The sequence below is a fragment of the Medicago truncatula genome, chromosome 6 (genome assembly GCF_003473485.1).
Source record: "Medicago truncatula cultivar Jemalong A17 chromosome 6, MtrunA17r5.0-ANR, whole genome shotgun sequence".
Classification (NCBI taxonomy): Eukaryota; Viridiplantae; Streptophyta; class Magnoliopsida; order Fabales; family Fabaceae; genus Medicago; species Medicago truncatula.
The window spans coordinates 40,681,413-40,699,143 of NC_053047.1; the positions used below are offsets into that span (position 1 = coordinate 40,681,413).

The 17,731-nt window shown below is 33.8% G+C and overlaps 2 protein-coding genes across 4 annotated transcripts; one reads left to right on the top strand and one right to left on the bottom strand.

Annotated features, from left to right (window-relative positions):
- Positions 1 to 3,517: 3,517 nt before the first annotated feature.
- Positions 3,518 to 13,217, bottom strand: LOC25481058 (disease resistance protein RUN1). Of its 3 annotated transcripts, XM_039835208.1 has the most exons (11): positions 12,609 to 13,214; positions 11,163 to 12,264; positions 10,402 to 10,689; positions 8,883 to 10,312; positions 8,179 to 8,668; positions 7,891 to 7,982; positions 7,357 to 7,537; positions 6,692 to 6,977; positions 5,262 to 5,898; positions 3,910 to 4,166; positions 3,518 to 3,826 (listed from the first exon to the last, which is right to left on the bottom strand). In XM_039835208.1, exons 1-5 carry the CDS (start codon positions 13,106 to 13,108, stop codon positions 8,215 to 8,217), a joined length of 3,774 nt encoding a protein of 1,257 aa, XP_039691142.1. In that variant the 5' UTR covers positions 13,109 to 13,214; the 3' UTR covers positions 3,518 to 3,826; positions 3,910 to 4,166; positions 5,262 to 5,898; positions 6,692 to 6,977; positions 7,357 to 7,537; positions 7,891 to 7,982; positions 8,179 to 8,214. The 3 variants fall into 3 exon arrangements, with proteins under 3 accessions (XP_039691142.1, XP_039691141.1, XP_039691143.1); XM_039835207.1 differs by having other exon boundaries at positions 7,357 to 7,982; XM_039835209.1 differs by lacking the exons at positions 7,891 to 7,982; positions 8,179 to 8,668 and having other exon boundaries at positions 12,609 to 13,217.
- Positions 3,550 to 5,154, top strand: LOC25481056 (hydroquinone glucosyltransferase). The gene has a single exon (XM_039835212.1). The coding sequence runs from the start codon at positions 3,586 to 3,588 to the stop codon at positions 4,981 to 4,983; it is 1,398 nt and encodes a 465-aa protein (XP_039691146.1). The 5' UTR covers positions 3,550 to 3,585; the 3' UTR covers positions 4,984 to 5,154.
- Positions 13,218 to 17,731: the final 4,514 nt, after the last annotated feature.

Here is a 17,731-nt window from a genome sequence, read left to right on the forward strand (position 1 = left end):
TTGTCCACCCCTAGAGAGAAGGGAGAACTTCTCTCTCTAAAATAAGAGAAGAGAGAGAGAGAGAAATAAAAATGAATAAAAAAACCGGAGCTGTGTATTTATAAAAGGGATTGAACCGGTTCAACTTCTGAACCGGTCCAATACAAGCCCATACGTTTTTTTTCTGAGGCCCAATCTCAATTCTTCATTTCATTCTTGCACCCCCACTTTACTGCTCGCACACCTCCCAGCATCTCTTTTTTTTTTCATGCATTTTAATTCTCTCTCTATCTGTTAATCCAGAGTGCTCTGGACCTAAACTAACTATTAATATTATTGTTTAATTTAATTATTCTCCAGAACAATCTGGTCATTGTTAATTAAAATAATTCAGAGTGCTCTGGTCCTATATTAACTGTTAATATTATATTTTTGTTTAATTTAATTATTCTCCAGAATAATCTGGTCCTTGTTAATTAAATTAATCCAGAGTGTTCTGGTCCTATATTAATTGTTAATATTATATTTTTGATTAATTTAATCATTCTCCAGAGTGCTCTGGTCCTATGCTTTTATTTCCATTGCTCAATTAGTTTAATTTTCGTTTATTATTCAAAAACAACAAAAACATTCAAATATTCAAAAATCACAACAATATTTTCAAAACAAACCTCGACCTTCAATCAAATGACCGTCTTTTTATTTTATTTTTCTTAATCAAACTTTCAATCAATTTTAATTCAACTTTGAGTCATTTTCCTTCAATATAAAAAACACAGACACAATCTCATTTGCCACTTGGCTTTTCATTGTAAAACCTTTTTCAAAACATATAAAAAACACAAAAACAAATCAAACGTCAATTTCTACCCCGAACTACGAGGTTTTGATCTCTCACGGGTACGTAGGCAGAGGACCTTGTCCTTCCAAATCAACTAAAAAAACAATTTTCTTTTTCTTTTCAACTAAAAAAACAAATTTCTTTTTCTTTTCCACTAAAAACAATTTTCTTTTTTCTTTTCAACTAAAATCAATTCTCCTTTTCCTTTCAACTCATCATTCAATTTTATTTTCATCTCTTTAAAAGCAAGCAAGTTATAGCACACAAAGTTAAGTAAAATCAAGAGGTTCTCGTAGAGTACTACGAATATTTAGGGTGCTAACACCTTCCCTAAATATAACCAACCCCCGAACTCTATATCTCTTCAAAATGGGTTGTTTGAAACTTTTTCCCCTTTAAAAAAATTTGTTCAGTCGTGAGATAAAAAGTGAGTCAAACGCTAATCAAATTGACCTCCGAAAAATGGCGCGACAATATATATATGGAAAATGTTACATGAACACCATTTAATCACACACCCTATTGTACACCCCATGCATTAGGGACATATTGGTAAATTCATCTCACAATCATACTTTATCTTTTCATCTCCTCTCCCTTTTCTTTGCCACATGTCCGGATTTTGTGTGGGTATAAAAGGTGTATTGCCACATGGAGGTGTACATGTATCACCACTCTATATATATATAACACACTACTTTTTGTCAAAAATAATTAACACGCTACTGAATATTAACATTTTAAGACATTTGACAAATCGGGGGAAATATATATTCTTGCCAATCAAGGAGTGATAATTTTATTTTCTGCCAAATATTGTATATATTGATGTTAACATCTGCAATTTAAAGTCTTTTCTATATGCTTTCCTAAAAAAAAAAAAGTCTGCTAAATGCAATATATTACTCCCTCCCTCCCAAATTGTATGTCATTTTAAAAAAAAATATTTGTCCTAAATTATATGTCGCTTTACAATACCAATGAAAAATTAATGTTACATTTCATATTATATCCTTAACTATTTATTGCTCTCTCTTCTTTCAATTCATTTATTTATCTTTCCCATATTATTTATTGAGGATAATTTTGTAAAACAACTCGTAATATCTCTTTCTCACACAATATTAATTACATTTCTTATTATGTGTGAAATTGCTAATACGTCATACAATTTGGGACGGAGGGAGTAGTAAAGAACATGTTTGAGAAAATTGTCAAAGGAACATATGATTTACTTTGACTAGTGTAGGTGTAGTAAGAAATTCATACATCAATAATTACATAATTGAGAAAATTGTCTTTATCACTCGTAATTTGATTTAAGATAGCATTTAACATATGTATAGAAAAAGCGTAGATAGGATCGTAATAAGGATCGAAAGATCTCACATAATAGAAAAAATTGTAAAAGCAACTAAGAAAAATAACCTTTAATAAAAAATAAAAGAACTTTCAATAATCATCATTCTCACTGTCTTAAACATCATCCAAAAACTTTCATAAAACAAAACAGAATGATTCATTCAAGAATTATACAGTGAATTGGTTTTTATAGAAGAAGTAAAAGATGAGAGGGAATTTAATCATTGAAAAATTACAATTTCAGAGAAGATAGAAATATCCCCAATTTCAGAGAAATACCTGATTTCCTAACCTAATGATTCAATTAAACATCAGCAAGTCCCAAAAAACGAAATTAATGATAGATTCTAGCATTCTAGGGCGATAACGGGTCAAATTCTGATCGAAATTAATGACGATTCCACGGCGCACCGCCGATCTGCCATGATCTCTGATCTTCAAACTGTTCCAGATCGGTGGAGGCAGGATGAATCGCAAGATTGTACGATCTCGAGAACCATGTGAGAGGATTCATAAACTCAATACCTTAAGGTTTCGGGTTGAAATGGGATTTTCAACAAGATGCCATATTTCAGTTGAGAGAGCAAGAACCAACATACCTATGAAAGATACGAACGAGAAGATTAGATGCCATATTTTTTTATGAACGGAATTAGATACCCTCTTATAATTATAATTAAATAATCTTGGTGAAATCTAGAAGTCCTAGCTCGGCTGACAAATGCCGAAATTGCAAGGTTGGACGTTGTGACCCGAGTTCGAACCCAGGACTTCACAGAGGTTATTTGTCTAATAATTTTCCGAAAAAAATAGATGAATTTTTTTCTCAAAATCATCAATTTTTGTATATTATCATTCAACAGGAGATCCAAATATTTCATATTGAAAGTGCATTCGAACATGTTCGATGAATCCTGTAAAAAAAAAAAGAAGGATTTGGTATTAATAGTGGATGATTAGTCATGAGGAAAAGTCCATCCATTATTACATGTTCCTAAGTTACCATTGAGCATTCAAAGTAGATAGTTTTTTTTTTTCCTTATAGAAACAATCACATACGCAAGAGCTTACATCACTTGTCACAAAAAGCTCAATTATGTTCCTTAAAATATTCTTGAAAGGCATTGCGTTGCTATACTTTTAAACATTCTTGTATAATTGGTACACTCTAATGGTTAATGTCTTTTGGTTGGACCCAACTTTGAAAATCTACGTAAAGCAATTTCTACTCGGACATTATTTATCTTCTGACTGTACTCCAGATTACCACCGGAGCATTTTCGTCAACAAATTGAAGAGTTATAGGCAAAAAAAATATATTGTTATAAAACCATCTTCAAGAGATATCCATCTTACAAAGATATCTTGTTTTTCATTTGCCATCTCAAATTGAATTACATATCATGGAGAACAAAACATGCATTGCTATGGTTCCTTCACCTGGATTGAGCCATTTGATTCCACAAGTTGAGTTTGCAAAACTATTACTCCAACATCACAATGAGTACCATATCACATTCCTCATTCCCACACTTGGTCCACTAACTCCTTCCATGCAATCAATCTTGAACACACTTCCACCAAACATGAACTTCACTGTTCTTCCCCAAGTCAACATTGAAGACCTTCCACATAATCTTGAACCTTCAACACAAATGAAACTCATAGTGAAACACTCTATTCCATTTCTTCATGAAGAAGTAAAATCACTTCTTTCAAAAACTAACCTTGTTGCTTTAGTTTGCAGCATGTTTTCAACCGATGCACACGATGTAGCTAAACATTTCAACCTTTTGTCTTACCTTTTCTTTTCTTCAGGAGCTGTTTTATTCTCTTTCTTTCTCACTCTTCCAAACCTCGATGATGCTGCATCTACTCAGTTCTTAGGATCAAGTTATGAAATGGTAAATGTTCCTGGTTTTTCTATTCCTTTCCATGTCAAAGAGCTTCCAGACCCGTTTAACTGTGAAAGATCAAGTGATACCTACAAATCAATCCTTGATGTGTGTCAAAAATCGTCATTGTTTGATGGTGTTATAATCAATACTTTCAGTAATTTGGAACTGGAAGCCGTAAGGGTACTTCAAGACAGAGAGAAACCTAGTGTTTTTCCGGTTGGACCTATCATTAGAAATGAGTCAAATAATGAAGCAAACATGTCAGTGTGTTTAAGGTGGTTGGAAAATCAGCCACCAAGTTCTGTTATTTTTGTCTCCTTTGGAAGTGGTGGAACACTCTCTCAAGATCAACTCAATGAGTTAGCTTTTGGTCTAGAATTGAGTGGTCACAAGTTCTTGTGGGTTGTGAGAGCTCCAAGTAAACATTCTAGTTCTGCTTATTTTAATGGACAAAACAATGAACCATTAGAGTATTTACCAAACGGTTTTGTCGAAAGAACAAAAGAGAAGGGATTAGTTGTTACATCATGGGCACCACAAGTTGAGATTCTTGGTCATGGATCAATTGGTGGTTTTTTAAGTCATTGTGGTTGGAGTTCAACTTTGGAGAGTGTGGTTAACGGCGTACCGTTGATTGCATGGCCATTGTTTGCAGAGCAAAGAATGAATGCAAAATTACTCACTGATGTGCTAAAAGTGGCAGTAAGGCCAAAGGTTGATGGTGAAACTGGGATAATAAAACGAGAGGAAGTCTCCAAAGCTTTAAAGAGAATCATGGAAGGAGATGAAAGCTTTGAAATTCGAAAGAAAATCAAAGAATTGAGTGTTAGTGCTGCTACAGTACTAAGTGAGCATGGTTCTTCTAGGAAAGCACTCTCTACTCTAGCATTGAAGTGGCAATGATATACATGTTGAGTGGTTTCAATAAATTATTAATATTGTACTCATCTTACATTTTTCTTATTGTTTCTTTTATCTTTTAAATATATTATTTCTGGTGTTAAAGCTATGTAATAACTTCTTATTTATAATGAATTTGATGTCAAACATTTTCAATATTTTTGACTATTTATATTTTTGCTTGCACTAAGTATTAAGCAAATGAGAGATTTGGTGTCTAACCATAGTGAGGCAGCTATACTTTGCCTCACCAGGTCTTTCACTGAGCAAGCTCTCCTAACCTTCACTCTCCGATAGAGGATTTTTGCACTCCATCATTCCAGCTCCTGTTTCGTCGCGAAGTTGCCTTACAAATGCTGGTAATATAGTTGCTGCAATCCAAAGGGGGGGGGGGGGGCAGAACAGACATTCAACAATTAGAAATATTTTGTAAGAATTCTGAGATAGGTCGATGGTCTGGAAAACGCCACACTTTAATGGTCTCGCAAATGCCAGCTATACTTCGCCTCACCAAGTTTTTCACTGAAACACTGTCATCCTTAATGAAAGGCTTCTCTAGAAGAGAAAGATTTCCTTCGTAACAAACTGAACCTGTGGACCAAAAAGCTACTTGCATTGCAAGATCGTCAACCAACTCCTTAAATTTCTCACTTCTGCCAACAAAGTCGGTTTCACCGTTCACTTCAATTAGAACACCAATGTGTGAATCGCGAGTGATATGTACCGATTCTTCCTTCTTCTGCTAGTCTCCCGGATTTCTTATCAGCGGATGAGAGACCCTTTTTGATGAGATATGCTTGCGGCTTTTCAAGATCACCTTCTGTTTCGGCACGAGCTTTCTTACAGTCCATCATCCCTGCACCGGTTTCTTCTCGCAGTTGCTTAACCAAAAAGGCTGAGACCAGTACCGTTGATTTCCTGCAACCCAACATTGAACAATTTAATATTTGCATCAAAGACGTCCATTTTATTCTCAATTTTGCTTGGGTACAACTAACATCTGCACATGTGGTTACATTCAGTTGATGCATTTTCTAAAATTATTACCAATGCCGACATGTCAGTGTCGTGGAAAATGTTTGTGTTTGTGTCGGTACTTTGACAGACTAATGCTCACATGTCATACACATTCACAATTTAATAATTCAGATAATGTTTATCATATATATAAGTATGGAGGGAAGGTTCGGGTGAAAATATTCAAGAAAACTTAGCACCCTGATAAAGCTTGAAGTTCTGGTGCCTTTAATAAATTTGAAGTGAATGAAAAAGAATAGGAAAATGAGAAATGCAACACATTGCTCAAACATTTTAGCACACCGCTGAGACAAATTTAATGCAACCGCATAATTATGAAAATGTTATAATGAGCAAAACTACAACAGCGGTCTTTTACTTAATTTAAATTTGAAACATATCCTGTTATGTTTTCTTGGTGTCAGATTAGTCTTTTATCTTTAAAAATATTTACAACACTGAACCAACTTTCATTCCTAGCCGACTTCTGTTACAGTTTTTAGTACATAATCAAGCAATATACTATAAGGTGTGTTTCACATATCAATATGACAGTTGGAATTTCGTTTACAACAAGGTTATAGTTTTAGATAGAAACACAAAACTATCGTGTTAATTTTGATGGATTAGATATTGTAACAGTTGCTATGATATAGCTTAGATGTAACCTTGATGAATTGAAGATGAAATGTACCTTTTAAAATGGTCGGCTAGACTTTTGGGAACATACATTAAAAATGAAGTATGATCCTACATTGGTGACGTTTTAAACAAAAGAACCAACAAGATCAAGAACGATCCTTCCTTCGGCAGTTGCTCTGGATGCTTTCTTGTCTGCACTCGCTAAGCCTATTTTCCTAAGGAGTTCCTGTGATTTGATAATGTCACCTTCACTCTCTGATAGAGCATTTTTGCAGTCCAAATCATTCCAGCTCCTGTTTCGTCCCGAAGTTGCTTCACAAGTGCTGGTGATATAGTTGCTGCAATCCAAAGGGCGGCGGAACAGACATTTAACAACTATAAATCTTATGTAAGAATTCAAAGATATGTAAGAAGGCTAATTCAAGCTTATAAGATAAGCGCTTTACATATAAGTGCTTATGTGTAAGCTATTTTTATAACAAAAGATAAACTGAAGTCATACTGTTTTCCTATATGCTATAAGCTATTTTCATAAGCTTTTCTAGACAGTATATGTAAAATGGCTGAAAACAGCTTTTATGGACATGTCATGAGCCGTTTCCATAAACTCTTCCAAACAGTCTCACAAGTGCTTATATCAATATATAAGTTCAAATACATCCTTGTTTATATATCTTTGAGAATTGAAATACGAAGAAAATAAGATGAAATTGTAACCTTTGCTCAGGCCTTCATCTAAAGTTGTAATGCCAGTTTGTCTATTAGAGTTAGATACACTTCTTTTTTTTTAATGCAATTGCAACTTCTTCAACTTGTGATGCTACTGGTGTTTGTTCTGGCACTTCTTCAGGTGCAGGACTTTCAGGAGTGGGAACTTGATCGTTTTCTTCTGTTACATCTGTCAATAGAGGATTCAAGGTTAAATGAAACTCCCTTCATAACAAAAAGAAAAAAAATCCTCCATCTCCATATAGGAAAAAAAAATCCTCTATCCGTTATGTGTAATAAGCTAAATAAGCTAGCTATTATGTGTAATATCAGTCAAGTGGAATATTGCTACAGCGAGTGGAATATGAACAAATTGCTATTGCTCAGAATTACGATAGTTAGTGCAAAATGTTGTGAAATAGCATCTATAGTGGTGCTATAAAACTATTGTGTAGCGGTAAGAAATTGTTACTTTCGGCGATACACGATTGACAACACTGATTCAATCAAGCAAGCAGGATTTGAAAATGCATTAAGCATAACCTATATTCAAGATTCTCTCAGAAGACAAATCACCACTTTGTCCTGTCAAACTAGCACCGATCTCATTGTTCTCTGGAACCCATCATTGTCACCTATTTGAAATGCAAAGGAAATATTATTCGGTAAGTTTTTCGGATAAACCATGTGCATATATGTTACTGCAAAAAAATATGATTGATTTTTGTTGTAATTTCGAAAGAGAAAAAAAATACATACAATCAGTATTTCCATATGTAAAATACTAATGAGATAAATTATTAGAAAAAGTGTGAGATAGAAAAGAAGAACCTTCTCCTTCTTGAGGAGCTGGTGCATTTGAGGTCTTCAATAATTGTTTACAGCATCCAAGTCTTCTTCAAAAACTAAACTTTCAGCATCTGAGTTTACAGTGTCTGTGTCGTATCTGATGTCCGTGTCCGTATCCGTGCTACCTTGTTGGCAACAGTTCTCGAGGAACCGACCAACTGGTAAGTCAGTTTCGACATTGCATGTTGCAATATCTGTCTGAATAGCTTCTTCAATAATTGAAATTACAGCATCTGAATCTTCCTGAGAAACCAAACTTTCAGCATCTGAATTTACAGTGTCCGTGTCCGTATCTGTGCTACCTTGTTGGCAACAGTTGCTGAGGAACCGACCAATGAATTGACCAATGATATGGAGGTTCGAGATTTTTTTCTGTTGAGATTCAGTAGAAACTTCATTTGCAACAGGTGAATTCGGTGCCTCCGCGGATACTTCAGTTTCTGTGGCTGATATGGAGGTTCGAGATTTATTTCTGTGGATGACATGAATGCAGATTTCAGTGATATAGTGTTCCTTAAAATGTTGTTGTCTATGAAACACAGACACCGGAAACGGAAAAGAAATTACAACCTAACATATTTAAAACTCCCACCCCGTAAATTATAAAATTCAGTCTAAAATGCAAGTCAGACAAAGAAAGTGTGACTTCTGCCAACAAAATCATACAACAGAATTATCTTCAGTACCTCTGCTTGCGGTTGAAAACAGAGATTGTTTTTGCGTTTGACTTGTTATCACTTGTTGACTTTCTTCTCTGTGAAGTAGTTATGACTTGTGAGGTGAATGATTCTTGTTCTGATTGTGGTTGTGGTTGTGTCTCATCTTCAATTGCCAAAATCTTACATTTCGAAGCCAAGGATTTTTCATGATTCATCATTGTTAAGTTGAACTCTTGTAAGTTTTGTTTACATACCCAACGATACCCGCAACACTTCACATCCATACCCACAACTTGACGTCCATACCTGGTACAATAAATGCGGATAGTTCCAAAAACATCATAGTACTCTCGGGGAAAGTAGACTAGCCATAGGTGACTTGATTTGGTCGGAATAAGATCTCTATCGATTATTACCGGAAACTTTCTACAGTTCCTCTCATCACCCATTTTCATATAAACAGACAATGGAAGACATTCTATCATTGTTTGATCTTGAGGTGCCATGCAAAATACTGCACAAAATACAAAGCCAATGATATTATTCTTATTGTCATGTATAACAGGAGATTCGTCTATTAGTATTGAACCACCCATGCTCTGATTGTTGATCCAGCTTGGTATTTCACTTCCTGGAGTAACAATTTGAAGCTCATACAAATACGGACCGTAGGATTGTTGGTTTGCCTGAATGAATTGTTTCATCCATGAAAATGTTATGCTACTACAACATTCCCTCTCACCCAATTTTGGACAGTTGAAAATGACCAATCCTTTAGTCCAATAATATTCGTTGTTCTCATGATAATCCGGCCCAATAGTGCTTGGAAAAGGAAGTTGAGGCAACGATTCCAACAACTTGCAATGCTCCAAATTTAAATATACAAGTCTGGAAAGCTTCCTCATGCTAGGTAGTGTCACAAAATTATTTCCCCCTAAATTTAATCTTTCTAGCCGATGTAAACATTCAATTGCATCAGGAACATGGCTTAGATGGCAAAAGCTAATGTCAATGTTACGCAAACAATATAAAATACGAAAGCAAGGCAACTTATATGTGTGTGTTACGGGAGCCGAAAATGATGCATTGTTAGGAAAAATGAACAATTTGAAGACAGAGGACGTTGATCGGCAATGTGATGTACTTTCCCTTATATCATGCTTATTCTTCTTTTCTGAGGATATACCAGGCTTCATTAATTTGGAACATCCAGACATATTTAGATATTTAAGAGAGCTAAGACCGAATATGTTGTTGGGTATGCTTACTAGATTATAGCAACGCTCTAAATTCAAGTAAACAAGCTTTCTTAGAAGTCCAATAGATGGATCCAACTCCACAAGTTTTATACATCTTTCCAAATTTAACCACTCAAGATTAGGAAACTGTCCAAAATCTTCTATCTTTTCTAGCTTCTTGGAGTCACTTAGATCCAATCTTCTCAAATTGGGAAGATGCTGTGACATGAAAAACCAACAAAAATAGGGTCATTACTTCGATTGTAAGAGAATTTTTTTGAATTTGTTTATAAGAGAATTTATAGTACCTTCTTGTTTTTCCATAGTTGTTTAATGCAGCTTCTCACCAAAATCAATTCTACAAGTTCAGCAGGGTGAAAACTTGATGGCAGATACTTGAAAGGATATCCAGTCCATTGAACATATCGTAATTTGTTTGATAGACTATATGGCTTCAACATCACAAGTTCGTAGTTGTTTATCATATAGTATTCATCGTGCCTGATGATTAGCAATCTAAGATTACTCATTGTTGACAAGAATTCAACATTCTTATCAATCCCACCAAAAAAAACTACGGCTTCAACATGTTTTTCCTATAACGTTGCAAAAAAATAAAAATTATATATGTTCAATATTTAGTTTTTATGCTTAAATATTGCACTCGTCCCTGCAAATATGGCCCGTTTAAGTTTTGGTCCTTCTAAAATAAAAATTCAGAAATCAATCCCCGCAAAAAAATCTGTCTTTTAAAAATACCCCTGGGCCCATTTAAGTCATGACAAGTCACCAAAATGCCTACGTGGCGCACGCTGATTGAACCCATTTTGTAGTTTTTGGTCCCTGCAAAATATTTTGTTTTTTAAAAAGGTCCCTGCAACATTTTTTGTTTTTGAAAATAGTCCCTCCAGGGAAAAAATTTTGCGGGGACTGATTTCTGAATTTTTATTTTACAAGGACCAAAACTTAAACGTGCCATATTTGCAGGGACGAGTGCAATATTTAAGCTTAGTTTTTATTATAATGGAAATATGTTTTTTTTATTCTTATTTCTATACAACTAAATTACCATATTCTCCATCGTAACATTGTAGAGTTGTTGTTTGGACCACATCCTGCTCCACTTTCTTTGCTCTTTGCTTGAATTTTCTTGCACAATTTTTCTGCCTAACTCTTCCAACAAAGAATGCATTTCAACAATTGAACCATGAATGGTTATTAGTGATTTATCAATGAGAACTATAAATCCAATATCAGCGTGAAATCCACAACAATTTAGAATGTTTTTAATAATTTTCTCATTCCGAGAGTTGAAAAAACAAGCAATATCAAGAAATATTTCTTTTTCCGTTTCCTCTAGCCCATCATAACTTAATTGAAGCACATCCATGACATCTTTATTTGGACTTTGTCTCAGTCTAGCCAATGCACTCTTCCATTCAGTCACATTACGACCAGACAAAAATGAGCCCAATACTGTAATTGCTAGTGGTAGACCATTAGCGTAATTCAGTATCTCATATGCCAAATTTTGATAATTTTTCATGATAATTTTCTCAAGTTTGAAAGCTTTTTGACAAAATAACTTGTGAGACTCGGTCCAATCCAACAGTGGAACTTTGTAAACTACATCCACTTTATATTCTTTCAATATATGTTCATCTCTTGAAATGATAACGATTCTACTACCTGCACCTAACCATTCACGATGCACACCTATTCTTTCCAATTGTTCAACTTGATCCACATTATCAAGAATTAGAAGGGTCTTTTCACGACTTAGCCTATGTCTTATCAAATCAGTTGCACTATAATGATTGCATATTTGATGGTGTTCTATGCCAAGAGTTTGATGTAGGATTTGCTTTTGTGCATCAATTGGACCATCATGTAATCTAAAAATTTTGCTTACATCATCAATGAAACAGGATGCATCAAATCGATGACAGATTTGGCCATATAAATTCATAGCAAGGGTTGTCTTCCCTATTCCTCCCATCCCCCAAATTCCTATAACACGAACACCATCAACCGAATTCAAAAGTAACTGATGTTTTAATGCTTCTGTACGAGAATTTATCCCAACTAAATCTTTTGAAACGAATGAAGATTTGCACTTCAATATATTCAAGATCGTTTGAACAATCTTTTCAACCTCTACGGATTGCTGCCTGAAAGGTTAAAAAAGTTGATCAATGACACTGAATCATCACATACAAAAACAAAACAAAAAAAGAAACGCTAAACAAAATAACACATGTTTTACTACTTTAAAAAACTGTTGTTTGAACACCAGCTGTTTGTTCTAGCGTTTAAAAAAATAACATGCCTTTAAATATGAGGTTTTGGGTTTGAGTCTTGCTACTGTTTTTGCATGGAAGTAGATGTAATTTTATTTCTCAAGTACTTCTTTGAATTTTTGTCTTAAACTTTGGCACTATCCCCCCACCCTATATTTTCTACCAAAAATATTAGAAAACTATAATTTGAAAATTATTCACCATAAATTACTTACTTATCACGTAGATCCCAACCAGCGATACTCCCCACTTGGTTTAGAGCTTCCCTCCATCTTGACACCTTATGAGGGTCTTGTTTGAATCTTTGTTCATGTTTGGCAAAATCGTCCCAATAAATCCCACTTTGCTTTTTTACCTCAGAAGGATCGACACCATAGAAAATAGGAAGAACATATTTTCCAGATCCCTTGATGCATTCACAAATCTTCTCTAATTCTTGCAGGCACCATGTTGAAGAAGCATAGTTTCTTGATAAGACAGCAACGAAAACCTGAGATCCTTCGATTGTTCGAAGGAGCTCAGGTCCTATGGATTCACCCTTTGGAAGATTTGTGTCATCCCTGAAAGCATAAATACCTTTTCTTTCAAGGGCAGCAAAAAGAAAATTAGTGAAATTGTTGCGAGTATCTTCACCTCTGAAGGTGACAAACACGTCATAACAATTTCTCCTTGGCAAAGGCACCAGAGCCGTAGACGAGTTGCTGCTGCTAGCCATCTGAATATGATAATTTTTTAGATGATTGGATTGGACAAAGTGAATCTATCACTTGAACGGAAGAATATACTTATAGCAAACATATATTATGAATAGCGAACTTTAAGAGCTGGGTTTCGTGGCAACTTCCTTTCAAAACAATGTTTTCTATCATTTACGATTATTATAATTAAATCTTAATTAATAAAAGTGTGAACGTAATAAAAATCAATTTTTCTGATCTACTAGCGTTGATTTCTTGCCAACTTTTCACACGCTTCTTTTCATTATTGATTGATTTATGAATAATGTTAACCAATGCCTTCGGAACACTCGTTAAGGAATCAAATATAGTAATATCACATCGTAACTTGTGCGTCAACTCACTAACAGTATAAAAAGTATTTCTTTTAATTTAATTTTTTTTTCTCCTTAAAATATCCGGGAGCACCGTTTAACATGACCTTGATTTATTTACATTTTATAGGAAACTTGCCGTGTTGAAATGTCAAGGATTTGTAAAATATATGAAGCTTTGACTACGGGTTATTTTAGACTATCTAATTGATTATATCTTTTGGTTAGGTCATGTGCCAACAAGTGCTCTAAAATAAAAATGTCCACGAATTAGAAGTCAAACATTTAGCAAACTAATAAATAGATAAAAGTACTTTTGATTTTTTAAACAATGTTGTAAGGATATCTGTTAGCATTTTAAAAAAACAATATTCAATTCAATTCTATTTTATTGGAAAGTTCATTAGATCTTTCAGCAATTCTAGATGTGTTATCTATATGTACACAAGTCGGACACGGTTTATATTTTTTATGTGCGTATGTCCGAATCGATATGAGAGAAGAAGAAACAAACAATTAATATAGATATATGACGTTGATGTCATTGTTGTGTATGAGAAGTTAGCACGAAACTTAACAAGTCCTTGAAATTGAATTATATCTGTAGACACAAGTTTCCTACAATCATTTGAGCTAACAACATTGCCATCTTACTGAATATTTTGGTCTCAAGGATTTATGACATGTAATTCAAAGTGACGATTTTGTAAACCACAATAAAGTTACTACATTATCATTAACTAGCGGAAAGATTGACATTGATGTCTTCTTCTATTCACATTTTTTATTATATATATATATATATATATATATATATATATATATATATATATATATATATGAGATTTGCTAACTTAGACAAATAAAAAAAATGAAAGTTTAAGTTAGCAAAAGTGCACCTTTTCATTTGGACAAAAATATCTTTTATGTTTATTATTTAAAACTAATAGCTTGATGGTTACTTTATATTAATTTTCATTAAAACATATTTGTTAACTTACACCAATTTACTAACTTAGACCCACTTTTATTTTATTACACCATTGTGAGTGTAGCTCTCCTTGTGGTAAATTTTTATTTTTTTAACTTTTAAAGGGTCTCACGGAAAAATTTGTTATTTGTATTTAAATATATTTGGTCGGCCTTGTCTTCACTTGTCTCTACTCTCCAGTGTCGTAAATGGATTCCGTGCTTCAGTGGTCTCTGGTAGCACGTTTCTATGAGTTTGTAAAAAGGAGGTTGTAGTTTGAACCAGACCATGGAGGGTGAGTGACATAGTTTGGGTTCACTCGTGAGAGAAGCGGCGAAGCTCGCAAAAAATTTATGCAGAGCCAACTATAAAGAAGAATTTTTTTAAACAAACATATCAAATTTATGGATAAAATATACTTAGTCACATAAATTATAATTTTTTAGGTTTAGTCCTTAAAAGAAATTATTCAATTTTTGTCCTAGTTTTTTAAAATTTTACAAAAAAAAAGTGTTTTTAGTCTTGAATTTAATCTCTAACAAAAAATTAAGGACTAAAATTAACAAATATTAGGAACTTAACAGAAAAAATGTTGGGCAAAATGCATTTCAAGAACCCAATTTCATCAATAAATGTCTGTTTAATAATAGATTAATAATATCTTTTCAGATGTATATAAATAGGTTATTTGCATGAAACTCATTATCCATGACTATTGTCTTGATAATTTTTATTGTTGAAAAAGGTTTCTCTATTGTTGTTATTTAGACCGAAATATCAAACCAATACAAATAAATCTATCAATCTTTTAGTAGTTTTTTTACTTTATTATTTATGCTAATTTTTGCAAGTGAACTTTGTTTGAGGTAGTTCAATGTTTATTACTTGGGAAGCTGGATATAAATACATACCGATCAATTCAAGAATGATATTTTTTTGGGGTAGCCTATGAAAGGCAACGCCCCCTGCGGGAGAGGGATTAGGATCTTGGTGGTGCGCATGATGGTATGATTTGAAGCAATGCCAAAGAAGGGTATTCAGAATCAGAACGACCCTTTCATGAAATAACCAAATCATTGTTTACAACTCTAATATCTACGACTATTGAAATCCCAACATCATATTTTATTGAGTTAATAGGTCTTTACCCCATGTAATATAGGTCATTTCTAGTTTTTCCCCTATAATTTAGTTTTTGATTTACCCCATTTGACAATTTGATTCTGAGACTGAGAACGATGACAAGAAAAACACTACCTTCAATGGCGCCCTAGACAAATCGGGGGAAATATTCTTGCCAATTAAGGAGTGATTAAAGGCAATAATAATGGAAATTTCTTAGTGAATAAACTTTTCCTTCGAGGAGGATAAATATCTCTAGAGGGTTTACGTATTTTTTATAATTTTATCTTCTGCCAAATATTGTATATATTGATGTTTACCGAAAACCTAGAAATCTCGATAAGATTCTACCATCTGCAATTTAAAGTCTTTTCTATATGCTTTTCTTAAAAAAAAAAAGTCTGCTAAATGCAATATATTAGTTTCAAGAACATGTGTAAGAAAATTGTCAAAGGAACATATGATTTACTTTGACTATGGTAGGTGTAGCAAGAAATTCATACATCAATATAAACAAGGGAATCGGTTATGAATTATTTCACTGAATTATCAATGACCTTGAAAGAGTTATAACTACAGGTCAATTTCTATGTGATTTATCAACGTACAAAGAACAACAAATAAAAATTTCAAATTTCATCTGCAAGCAAATATTAGATCCAATTACTTAAGATGTGTCTAATACTTTTACCAATTAGACAAATCCATTGTTATTAATATTATTAACATTTTTGTTGAAAAAGACGATCGATATGCATCAAGATTTATTACATAGAGGCTGAATCCATGTGCCCTGCCGCGCATGCTAATGCTGGAAAAATCGTCTTTGTGCTGGTTTATCTTGCGGGTTCAAGGAAAACCTAGAATTAAAACCCAAATCCAGCTGGAAGGAAATATGCCTAAAAATATAGCTCATTCTAGAGCATCTAGATTATCAAAGAGGATTCTCACACCTTCTTCACTTTTGTTCTATAGTATGTTTTATTTGTTATTGATTATGCATTTTGTTACCATGAGTAACTAAACACCTTTTGATTAGGGTTCTATGATCAACCTCTATTTATTTGTTGAATTTTATTAATTTAAGTTATTTATTCAGTTAGGATTTGATTTATATTTTATTTTCATATGGTTGGCGCTTAATGCTTTTGCACTAGAAAGTGATACACCTAGACCCTGAATTGAACTTAGGTTAGGGATCCTTATGCTATGTTGTTAGGTTCTAAGATGCGTGTGCAGTGTGGAACCTTTCGATGACAATCTAGGAGTTTCACATTTTTCATGTGACAATCTTGGATCCTTTAGAACCTAGAATATAATCCGTATCTTATCTCTTGACATTATAGAAATGGATGTTGGAACTTATATCTGAAACCTTTGCGCCTAATCTGCATTTCCTGGGGCAGGGGAGCTTTGTTTATGCTTACTTGTAGTCAGAAATTTAGTATTACATTGATGTTGGTGTCCAATTAAATATTTGACTAACGATACTTTATGTCCATTTGAGCTTATGTTATATTTTATGGTTCAAGAGACTAACCATACTTTATCCCTCGTAATTTGATTTAAGATAGCATTTAACATATGTATTTTCTTTTCTCTGTGCTTTGGTAATCACATCGAAAGTTTTCCCATCGTCGTGTCACCATTGAGAAGGCACACGACACGCTACACTAACACTAACGAACATGTTGTGAATTCGAACACAAAACTCACACCAATACAATCTATGATGTGTGGAGCAAAGGAAAGTAGTAATCAATATTAAAGTTAAACACAAGTAATAACAACGATAACAGCACCTAGATCTAATCTAGGAATTAAAGTGAAAAACATAAAACCACAAGCAAAAGATAAAGAGAGAAGAGAAACAAACACACCAAAGATTGTTGACCCAGTTCGGTCCAACTTGACCTACTCTGGAGGAGAGATTAATCTCTCCAATCCACTATCAATGAATTCTTACAAAGAGATACAAATGAGTTACAAGAAATTAGCTTAAACAAGCTCACAGAACAAACCTAATTTCTAACAATTTTCCCAATCTCACCAAAGAACAAGACACTCAATGATTTTCACTCACCCAAGGTGTTTACAATGTTTCCCACCCCAAGAGAACCCTAATCAAAGACCCTCAACCCTAAAGTTACCTCCTTTAATTTCCCAAGTTCTCCTCTCTTGAAGCTCTCTTGAAC

Coding starts and splice junctions, on each gene's coding strand:
- LOC25481056 (XM_039835212.1), top strand. CDS start 3,586: ATGGAGAACAAAACATGCATTGCTATGGTTCCTTCACCTGGATTGAGC.
- LOC25481058 (XM_039835208.1), bottom strand. CDS start 13,108: ATGGCTAGCAGCAGCAACTCGTCTACGGCTCTGGTGCCTTTGCCAAGG. Junction 10,690..11,162: donor ATGTTACGATGGAGAATATG/GTAATTTAGTTG, acceptor GCAACGTTATAG/GAAAAACATGTTGAAGCCGT. Junction 10,313..10,401: donor AACTATGGAAAAACAAGAAG/GTACTATAAATT, acceptor TTCATGTCACAG/CATCTTCCCAATTTGAGAAG.